At 28.3% G+C, this 11813-nt stretch overlaps 1 protein-coding gene across 2 annotated transcripts in view; it reads left to right on the top strand.

The window, feature by feature from the left end:
* LOC111684993 (kin of IRRE-like protein 2) overlaps positions 1–11239 on the top strand; it is a 110356-nt gene extending 99117 nt beyond the window's left edge. Inside the window, exon 5 of one of the 2 annotated variants that reach the window (XM_046953142.1) lies at positions 10247–11239. In XM_046953142.1, the coding sequence (XP_046809098.1) occupies positions 10247–10692 (446 nt within the window). In that variant the 3' untranslated portion in view covers positions 10693–11239. The remainder of the gene's footprint in view (positions 1–10246) is intronic. The other variant, XM_023447227.2, reaches the window with a different exon arrangement.
* The last annotated feature ends 574 nt before the right edge of the window (positions 11240–11813 follow it).

Raw genomic sequence — 11813 nt, 5'->3', positions numbered from 1 at the left:
GACTAGACTATAGACTAGACTATAGACTAGACTATAGACTAGACTATAGACTAGACTATAGACTGGACTATAGACTAGACTATAGACTACACTATAGACTAGACTATAGACTACACTATAGACTATAATCTAAACCAAAAACTAAAGAGTTTATATTGTTCGGAAGGATCTAAAATTAATTTTTTTTTAAATTCTAGCTAATCTGATCAGTTAAAGTAAACTGAAATCAGCTGATAACATTTTCCTTAACTATAATCAATATATTCTACTAATAACGAACCACTTATTACAAAAACTTTTTAAATCTAAATGATTAACTATTCAACGCTGCTTGTCTACAATAATCTGTCAAATTTTACTCTTTAATTGATTTAACATTTAAGTTTTCCATTTATCATCACTCAAACAATGGACTTAAAACACATTAAGTACATACATATTAGACTGGATTAGAAAATATATTTCTATGACCACTACCGGAAAAGTGGGATAACCAATATTGTTTTTATTAGGGCAATATATTGTCTGGGCCCTATTCTAGAAGAAGTTATTTCATGCTTTTGCATATCCACAAAATGAAATCTGTAGTTTAACAAAAATAATGAAAAATTGTCTCCATTATAGCACATTTTCTTAAATACAGGGCTGCCCTAATTTCTGCATGCAAATACATACATATATTATGTCCGTATTAATTTAAATCACCTTTTAATTCGTCAGCTTTAGTTTAGTGCAGCTAGAACAAAAATCGAGATAAAAAATATATTTAAATGCATATAACATTACACAAGCCTACAAAATTTTAAAAAAGTCGCAACTCTGAGACCATTCGACCTCCGATTTTCTACGACACATCTGTCTTGGTTTTTATAGCCAGTACTACTATAAAGCGTAGACTATTATGCCTTGTAAATATTGTTTATAACCACAAAAAGAATAGGATTACAAGGGACTCAAAATCACTTTCTGCTTCCTCTTAACAGTGACAGTCTTTAATAGATGATGTCTCAAGCTTTAGGTAAAGATACCTCAAAGAGGAAAGAAAATATGACAGATGTTATAAACTTATTTAAAATGGAGGAGTTATAAAGTAGTGTTAGGTTAGGTAAGAATGGCAGACATTCAATCAATCATCAGTGGCTCACATGCGTCCACTTAATTGCGGTCTCGTTGTATTATCCTAGTGGTCGTAGGAGTTCATTTGATTTTTACTCTCTACTTCTAGATTTAAGCAATTCGGTTTGATTTACAAAATTGTAGATGTTCTTCAGTCATATCCTATATAGCTCATCCAAATAAGATAAAGCAGAAATACCAAAAAAATTTAGTTTTTTCAACTTTAGAACACTATCTATACAAAATGCCAGATGTGACCAAATTCAGATTCGTCGGAGTTCAATCCTTTTGAAAAACATACTTTATGTTACAAATTTGTCGTCCGGTGTTTTTGTTGCAATTTGTTCAAACTATTCTCCCTCCTACGTTGTACTGACATTGTGTGACTTGTTATCGTTTAATTTATTTTTAATAAAATAAAAATAAAACCTACAACACGAAAGATTTAAGCCGTTTTTTTGTTAAATTTATTACAATCATGCCACAACATTGTAACAAACTGACCGCACTAAGCCAACAACAATAACAAATAACAACAACTACAAGAACAAAACATGCTACAGGCGATGTTGTTACATATTCATACATACAAACATACGTATGTATGTGTATACGTTAACCATCTGTTGACCAATATCATTCCATTTATATGTACATTTTTAAAGCGACGCATAAATTTATCTCTGTATGGGACACACACACACACCCAAATGCATTCATTTATAAATGTGATTATTTATGATTTTAATAATTTACACCGATGGTGTTTTAAAGAATTAACGCGAAATAAATCATTAATGGTTGGAAAGGTAATTGAATACTTAGAAGTATTCTTAATTTGTTTTTGGATTAAGAAAGGTAGATACATTCGGTCACGAGTTTTTTTTTTTTTTTTTTTGTAAATTTTACAAATAAATAGTTACAAAACTGTACCAGAGACCTGTACATCTATTTTTATACCCACCATGAAAACTTCTCATCTGTTAATGATTCTGTCATTCCGTTTGTAACAAAGCGAAATATTGATCTTAGACCCACAAAGGTATATTTATATACAAATATTCTAGGTCCTTATGAAATTCTAAGACGATCTAGCCATGTCTGTCCGTCTGTCCGTCCGTCTATCTGTTGAAAGAAGGATATTGTCCGAACGGAAAAAACGTCAACTGCATACAGTTTGAAGGTTGGTATATAAGATTCGGCGTAGTCGAATATAACATTAAAGAAAACAACAATAAGAAACAAACGTATAATATCCTTCCCACTATTGTGGGAAGGATGTTGTTGTTAGTGTATGCGAATATTTTGAATAAATTTAGTTAGTTGGTTAATTAGTTTGAAAGGAGGATCTATATACATCAAATCCGAAGAAATACACCTAGGCCTCTATTGGGCCTACCGTGCGCTTCTTAACCAGTGCCTCAGATGGGAATCGAACCCACTACCTCCGGTCTACCAGACTAGAACACTAACCACTAACCTACTGGAGGCCACTGAATAAATTTATGTTTTTTATTATCAAAGAAAAGGCTAAAAAATTTACAAAATCCCTCTGCAAAATTTCATTTTACAGTTTTTACTTTTTATTGCCACCCACCGTTTTCCAACTAAAAATTGACTTTTAACCAACTCTTTATCAAATATTTATTAGTGCATAGGTCACAATAAATTTCCTAAAATATATTTTATTTCCATTTAACTTTTAACCTGTCACCTGTCAAACTTTACTACCAAAAGGCGTTCTAAGGCTTTTGTTTTCTATTTGTAATGTAAATTGAAGATTGTTAAAAATCAACTTAGAAATTTAATTTGCATGAAATAATTAAATGCCTTAAAATAAATGATTTCCGTCAAGAAACACCCCAGGCAATCACCGACTCAAACAAAAACACCCAAATAAATTATATATTTTTATATCAAAAAAAAAGTTGTTGATTCTTCTATGAGTTGAAGTACTAACAATGAACAGCGCAGTAAAATAGAAAAAAAAGAATTGTTTTTCTTTTTGTTTGTTTTATGTCTGCAATGTATTTGCAGTAACCAAGTTTTATGCTAAAATATTTATTTGCAGCAAAGTTCTTTTTAACAAACATACAACAGCAGTTTCTAACACATTTTAGCATTACACCGTCTACAAAATTCGAATAGAAAATACAGCAAAAACAAACAAACTATTTGTTTGGGCCCATAAAATAGTTTAAGGATTTTTACTTGAGAGTTTGCATGCAAATAAGCATTATGCATGATATCACTGGTAATAGAAATAAAAATTATTTAATTTTTTTTCAGCAGAGTTTCTTAAAAAACATTTAAATTTTTAAAAAACAATCTAGTTTAATTTCTTAAATGGAAATTATGTCAGGAGTACTCTTTCGTTTGCTTAAGAATCCCTGATCTATACCACACAATTACATACATTCAAAAATTCCTTTCCCATACAACAAACAAAATGCATTTGTGTAGGTATTGGTATAATAAATTTAGTTCTTAGTCTATTTAAAAATATTCTCTCGCATAGATATACCATGGAAGTGTCAAAACTTTTCTAAATAGTATTTAACAGTCAAAGTGCATAACTATAAAATTTATAAGCTTAAACTGGCATGTCAATAAAATTGCATAGAAAAACAAAATAGAATTGAATGAACGAAATACCAGAAAAAAATACTAGTTAAAGGAACAACTATAAACCTAAATGCATATATTAACTTAGGAATTTGTAAGGTTAAGGACCAAAAGAACTTTACCACAATGTTACCAATATTTTGCAAACACAAATACATGTTTTAGTTTACACTGACTCATACCTATTGCTAAACCAACATGTTTCCGGTAATTGTTCACACTCAAATGGTAACTTCTTCATATGAGCTTGCATGCATGGAATTTAAACAGTTATAGAAATATATGAGCACAATCATAGGTATTGAACAGTGGGCCGGAAGTTTTAAATTTATATAAATTTTGGAAATTTTAAATTTATGTTTAAAGGTGCCCCATAAGTGGAATTCATGAATATGACTTCAGTAACTATACTCAGTGTACTCTACTAACTTAGAATCAACAAAACTATAAACACTTTTTTGAAGATCCTAACTATACAGTTTTTTACATGTGGGAGATGCAACTCAAATTATTGACAGTTCGCCATTTTATCTCTAACTATTAGTTTTCCAGATATAAGAAATTTTGTATTTAATGCATCTAAAATGTTTACATGAATGCTAAAGTTGTTCGTGTGAAAGAAAACGATTCTAACTCTAATAGTTTCCGAGATAAAGGAAAAACGATTCTAACTCTAATAGTTTCCGAAATAAAGGAATATTGTATATAATTCATTGGAAGTCCGTCCAATTTTTATCCTGTAAGCAATTTCTTTAGAATGTGCTTATCTATAAAGTTTGCAACAAGTTTTTCCTTCCAGCTTTTACAAAAAGTTTTTTCCTAAAACTTTTGTTTAAACAGAAAGTTTTTCTCGAAGCTTTAACGAAAAACTTGTTTAAAAATTATTTTGAAGAATATAATAGAGATTTTATAAAAAACTTGATGAAAACTTTTTTATTAAAGCTTGAGAAAAATCTTTACAAAAAACCTTTGGTGAAGCTCCTACCTAAAAGGTTTAGAAAAAGCTTTTAAAAGTTATTTCTTTAAAATAAGCTTATTATAAAGCTTTGTAAAAAGCTTCTGTTGCAGTCTTTACAAAAAATAATTTTGTAATAAAATTTTCGAAAGATTCGAAAGCTCTTTTTTAAGTTATTTTGAAGCATATAAAAAGGCTTTTTGCATAAAAGCTTTAGAAAGTTTTTAGTTTTTAACAAAAAAGCTTTAGAAAGCTTTTAGTTTTTCGCAAAAAAATTTTATCATAATAGCTTTGAAAGAAACCTTTACTTAAAAGCTTTAGATAAAGGTTTTATATAAAAGCTTGATAAAAAGGGTTTATATAAAAGCTTGATAAAAAGGGTATAAATAAAAGCTTGATAAAAAGGGTTTACATAAAAGCTTTTAAAAAAGCTTGCACGTAAAAGATTGAAAAAACATAAATGCTTGAGAAGAATTGTTTGCATACACGTTTTGAAATAAGCCTTTACATAAAAGCTATCGTTAGTTAGTTAGTTAGTTAGTTAGTTAGTTAGTTAGTTAGTTAGTTAGTTAGTTAGTTAGTTAGTTAGTTAGTCAGTTAGTTAGTTAGTTAGTTAGTTAGTTAGTTAGTTAGTTAGTTAGTTATTTAGTTAGTTAGTTAGTTAGTTAGTTATTTAGTTAGTTAGTTAGTTAGTTAGTTAGTTAGTTAGTTAGTTAGTTAGTTAGTTAGTTAGTTAGTTAGTTAGTTAGTTAGTTAGTTAGTTAGTTAGTTAGTTAGTTAGTTAGTTAGTTAGTTAGTTAGTTAGTTATATAGTTAGTTGGTTAGTTAGTTAGTTAGTTAGTTAGTTAGTTAGTTAGTTAGTTAGTTAGTTAGTTAGTTAGCTAGTTAGTTAGTTAGTTAGTTAGTTATATAGTTAGTTGGTTAGTTAGTTAGTTAGTTAGTTAGTTAGTTAGTTAGTTAGTTAGTTAGTTAGTTAGTTAGTTAGTTAATTAGTAAGTTAGTTAGTTAGTTAGTTAGTTGGTTAGTTAGTTAGTTAGTTAGTTAGTTAGTTAGTTAGTTAGTTAGTTAGTTAGTTAGTTAGTTAGTTAGTTAGTTAGTTAGTTAGTTAGTTAGTTAGTTAGTTAGTTAGTTAGTTAGTTAGTTAGTTAGTTAGTGAGTTAGTTAGTTAGTTAATTAGTTAGTTAGTTAGTTAGTTAGTTAGTTAGTTAGTTAGTTACTTCACTTTCTGCTGAACAATTGAACATTGCTTGATCATCTTACAATCTAATATGTACCCAGAACACATTTCATAGTTCGATCTACCTACTTTCACAATTTTAACTTTTCACCATCAATCTCTTTCTCCGCTTTCTAACCCATTAGTATATTTAACTCTCTCGTTTAATTTCCTGTATGTCATTTATTTTGTTTTGATTTATTCCTTGTCTCACTGTCCTGACACATGGACACAAAAATTGTTTGCAATATTTTATTACATGTGGGTTATAAATAAATATCAAATGACATGTTACTACTATTGCAGTACCTTTACTTCACTGCAACTCTATAAAAGCAAAAATACTTATTTGCAAGTTTGTAAACTGCTTACCAAGATATTCCTCTAGAGATAAAATGGTTGTGTGCAAAATTCCTAGAAATCAAATTGCATGTTTAATAGCTTTTTTGGATTTTCTATTTAACATAACTTAAAGCTTTTGTTTTCAAAAATTATAAAAATAAGTTTTGCATTTATATACGTACATATGTATAAACGTACATATGTATGTGTGTAGTAAAAAGTCCTTACAATAATATTTTAGTCGGAAGTTGACTGTGTCAAGTAGTTTTACCTTTTTCTATTGTATAGTTTTTTGTTATTGGAGATTTTTGTAAATTATAACTTGTTATAAATAGCTATTTTAATCTTAATTTATACCAACAGCTAACATGTTACATGTATTTTTTATCAGCAAATACTTCCTTAAAAGTTTTGTTAATAATAATTTCATGTTAAGGGAAAAAACATAAATAAAATATAAAATATTATTTTGTAGTTGTTAAATGGTTTGTTTTACTATTAAAAATTCTTTTTAATTAACATGTAAATTTTTTAAATAGCTAATAACAACTTGTGATAAAATTAAAGTTAGAAACTATAATCCAATCCTTTAGGATTAAATAAGCTTTTTCTTTTAACTATTTTATATCTTTCACCTTTGTGAGAATGAAAATTCCGAGGCCGGATTCGAATGTAAAGTAGTACATACTTTAAGGGTCTCTTGGATTAAAAAACTTTTGACCAGTTTTATGAAGCAATTTTTCGGTGGCGTATACTTAATTGAATAACACAAATTTATTAAATATTACACATACGTACCGTTGTAATCTCTTAGAAAATACACGAACAAGTGCATGATACAAAAAATAACAGATAAAAAAGTATTAGTGTCAATATTGACTATATTTGAAGCGAATTTTTAAGTTTTATTAAAAATGCTCTTTAAATTGAATGTTTTAGGACATTTACTGGATTATTCATAACAATTTATTAAAGTTTTTACAAATATATTATGTATGGATTTGCCTTAGATAAATTTTTATAATTTTAAAAAGTTTTCAGCCACTAACAACAACATTTTTTTTATTAATAAACAATGTCAAAAGTGTATTGCAATAACATTTAAAATTTCCTTTAAATTTATAAACGAAAAGGTCAATGAATGTTTAAGTCACACATATACATTAATAACATTTTTACCCTGTAGTAACGTTCATTAACTAAAATATGAGAACACACCAATAAATAAGAAAACCATTACACTTTGCACTCTAGATTATTGTGTCAAAATTTATGATCTCAAATATGGTTGCCACATTTTGTGTAAACATACATACATACATATGTATATACTCATACTTATACGACAACCAACATCAAGATAAATAATAACAACGCAGCTCAAGTTTTTCTTTAAATAGACAACCGTTTCCGTTCAAATCACAAGTAAAAGATAGAAATAGTGAATAAATGAAAGAGTGAAAGAGAAAAAAAAAACATAAACGTATATTGTTACCATTAAATATTATTTAAACAATTTTTTAAATTAAAAAAGTACGTTTTAACTATACGTCAACAACTATTACATACAAAAATACTTTCAACTTAAGCCAAAAATAGAAAAGAAGGAAAACAACTAAAAAGTAAATTCAAAAATAAATAACAACAGTTTCTTCTTATATTGTGTGTGAAAAGTACTATTTTTATAATTTGTAAAGTAATGTTTATATAAGAGGGCAAGCTGAAAAGTCAATTAAGTAATAAAATCACAAAATTAAAAGTTAATTTGAGATCATTATAAAAACTATAGCATAGTTTAAATATACAAAACTTTACACAAGTCAATCTCTTTCCTAAATTATTATATGATTAGCATTTTAATTACTTTTTCCTACATACTCCTTACTTTATCCTTCTTATTGTCATGCATTCAAAACTCTAACATTAAGTTGTTCTTGTTGTTCTTTGCTGTATGTGATGTTTTTGTCGTTGTTGTTGGTTTTCTCATATATAAAGATTTAGTCATAATATTTGGGGTAAAACATTTCACACAATGACACTAAAATATTCTGTCACACAATGCTTTACAATAGATTTCATACGTTACGTTTCCTCATTCAAACAACATTTTCATTTTCATTCTCGTTTACTCACTCGTTCATTCATTCATTATGAATTATGTTTGTCACGTCTACAATATTAATAATGCATGTCAACAACTTGGCCAAAAATATGAGAGTGTTGCCACTAAACATTTGCCAAACATGTGTGTGAGCAGGCATTAATGTTTGAAAACAATTTATGAAAACTTTATTATACTTCAAATAATATTTTCGGTACAAAATAAAAAAATAAATCAAAAGTATATAAAAAAAAGGAATATTTTGTGGAGTGCGACTATGTATATTATTTTAGTACTGCTGCTAAGTTTAAATATAAAATCACAACTAAGTAATAAGAAGAATATTTGTCTGTCTATCTGCATGATTTTCTGTACGTCTGTCTGTGTGTCTGTCTGTCTGTCTGTCTATCTATCTGTCTGTTTGTCTGTCTGTCTCTCTGTTTGTCTGTTTGTCTGTATGTCTGGTTGTCTGTCTGTCTGTATGTCTGTCTGTCTGACTCTCTGTCTGTCTGTCTGTCTGTCTGTCTGTCTGTCTGTCTATCTGTCTGTTTGTCTGTTTGTTTGTTTGTTTGTCTGTCGTTCTATCTATCTGTTTGTCTTTCTGTTTACTAAAAACACGGAATGTTTTAAACGTGAAAACCTGAAACTATGATTCTTTTCCCATCTTTCTGGCAACATATATGTACCCCAAAATAACTACTTATCTTTTGAGACCAAGATAACTGTTCAGCAGTGAATCATATCCCAGTGAATGCGTTTTTAATAGCATTTAACAGGAGTTAGAACATGATTACATCTCAGTAGCTCAAAAAATACTGGACGCATTTGTAATACCAATACCAATAATTACCTTATAATTTTTGGTTTGACTTTCTCGATCACATGGGGTAATTGTAATGCTTACATTTTTATCACAAATGTTGACTCTGCACTATTATACAAACAAGATTTGGATCGGCAAAAGTCTCTTTATTTTGTATCCAACTTTCTTGTCATAGATAAAATCAACTGCTCACAAGTGTTATGAAAGTGCCTTCTGAGCAGCTTCTAATGGTTTTGTAAGCTCTTCTTGAGTATATGTAATGACCACCATTCTTGGTCTTAAAATTTTTTTAATTGATAAAACAATTTTTATCTTCGGTGTTTAAATCTTTATCTTTCGATCATAACAAAAAACTTATAACATTTCAAATATGAACATAAGTGGTCGGACCTTCTTTGTTCAAATGCCGATTAAGGTCAGTATGTCCTATTCACGAAAATAAAACCCTAAGAAACAAACAATAAACACAAGTAGAGTGAAGAATTTTAACTAAAATAAAACATTACTTTATACTCCAATGCTTTTTTTTAATTTATTAAACTAAATTGACTCGAAATAAAAAACAATAAGAAATTTTAAAAATTAAAAAAAAATTTACTATAAAATGCAATATTTGAACTTTACAATTCAAATGGAAAAAAATCTTCTATCAATTTAAACCAAAACAGTCTTTTTTATTTGTTTTCGATTTTTTTTATTTTTATAAATTTACTATCAATTGTGTATATTTTTAATAACATAAGTTTTATTCGATTTTAACATTCTATAAAACATAATAAATTTCAATAAATATCAATTAAAACTTAAAAAACATGAAATATCATTTAAATATTTGCTAATGGCCGTAGGCGTTAATAACAAAACCTTTTCATTTAAAAAGCTTAGCATTGTTTCAAAACAAAATATGAAAATAAAAAAAAAGAATTGACAAAGATTTCTATTATAGAAAAATCTTTAAAAATATTTTAATTAACTTGGCTTAAAAAAATCAAAAATTTCCTAATTTTTTATGTTTACTTTCCTAAACTATTTTACTATTATGAACTTTTACAAAAATGTTGAAATTAGTTCGGCCTATTATTTCAGGTGAACATCCGGAGGCCATGCAGACAGGATCATCCGGTTGCCAATACAGTTGGCTTACAATACTCCTGCTAATGGCCATGGTATTTTATTACAATCATCGCTATATCAGTTGCAATCTAACAAATTGCTTATTGAATACCACCTGCCAGAAATGTCATAACACCATCATCCTCAAAACCACCATCACCATCCGCAGCACCACTTCAGCAGCCACAACTGCAACAACTAGATGCATACAATCCAGGGATAAAAGTTTTAAAACCTGCAATAAAACCACCGTAACCAACAATTCCAACACCATTACCACCTCTATAACCACTACCACACCAATCACTCGTCCACATTGTCATGATTGTCATCATCTATTAGCCAACAATACCAACTTTGACAACAATTCCTGTAGCCAGGAATTAGTTTCTACAAGTTGATATAAAAATCATATTGAAGAAATATTATTAGAATAAAATGAATAAAAAATAAAAGTATAAATATGGTAAGAACTGCACTACCAAACTAAAGTTATAAGAATTATACTCGTAATAACAAAAATAAAAACTAATTTGAATAAAATTCTTCTTATTATTTATGTTTAGGTCTTTCTTTTAGTTAATTTTTCATGGAAAAAATAAACTAAAAGAATGAGAAGTAAAACTTTATAATCATATTGTGAAATAAGGTATTAAGGGATTTGCTCTATAGTTTTAATGTAAAAAAATATAAGATTAAAACATAAAACAAAGTACTGTACATATAAAATAAGACTAGGTTTTGTAAAATTTTAAATTTATAAAATTTAAAAAACACTAACTTTGAATGTAAATATACACATAAGTATAAGCAAACAAATAGAATTATTTAATAACAAAAACATTTGTCATAAAGTCTGATGAATATCGCGACTTAATTACACCTTCTAAATATTTTTAAACGATCCTTCCTTTAAACACATTTTAGTACAAATAATAAGGTTATTACCTTGAAATTAAACTATATTGTTCAGTTCTAGTTCAGTTCTAGTTCAGTTCTAGTTCAGTTCTAGTTCAGTTCTAGTTCAGTTCTAGTTCAGTTCTAGTTCACTTCTAGTTCAGTTCTAGTTCAGTTCTAGTTCAGTTCTAGTTCAGTTCTAGTTCAGTTCTAGTTCAGTTCTAGTTCAGTTCTAGTTCAGTTCTAGTTCAGTTCTAGTTCAGTTCTAGTTCAGTTCTAGTTCAGTTCTAGTTCAGTTCTAGTTCAGTTCTAGTTCAGTTCTAGTTCAGTTCTAGTTCAGTTCTAGTTCAGTTCTAGTTCAGTTCTAGTTCAGTTCTAGTTCAGTTCTAGTTCAGTTCTAGTTCAGTTCTAGTTCAGTTCTAGTTCAGTTCTAGTTCAGTTCTAGTTCAGTTCTAGTTCAGTTCTAGTTCAGTTCTAGTTCAGTTCTAGTTCAGTTCTAGTTCAGTTCTAGTTCAGTTCTAGTTCAGTTCTAGTTCAGTTCTAGTTCAGTTCTAGTTCAGTTCTAGTTCAGTTCTAGTTCAGTTCTAGTTCAGTTCTAGTTCAGTTCTAGTTCAGTTCTAGTTCA

The sequence above is a fragment of the Lucilia cuprina genome, chromosome 5, assembly GCF_022045245.1.
Source record: "Lucilia cuprina isolate Lc7/37 chromosome 5, ASM2204524v1, whole genome shotgun sequence".
Taxonomy (NCBI): domain Eukaryota; kingdom Metazoa; phylum Arthropoda; class Insecta; order Diptera; family Calliphoridae; genus Lucilia; species Lucilia cuprina.
This window is presented reverse-complemented; position numbering and strand designations above follow the sequence as displayed.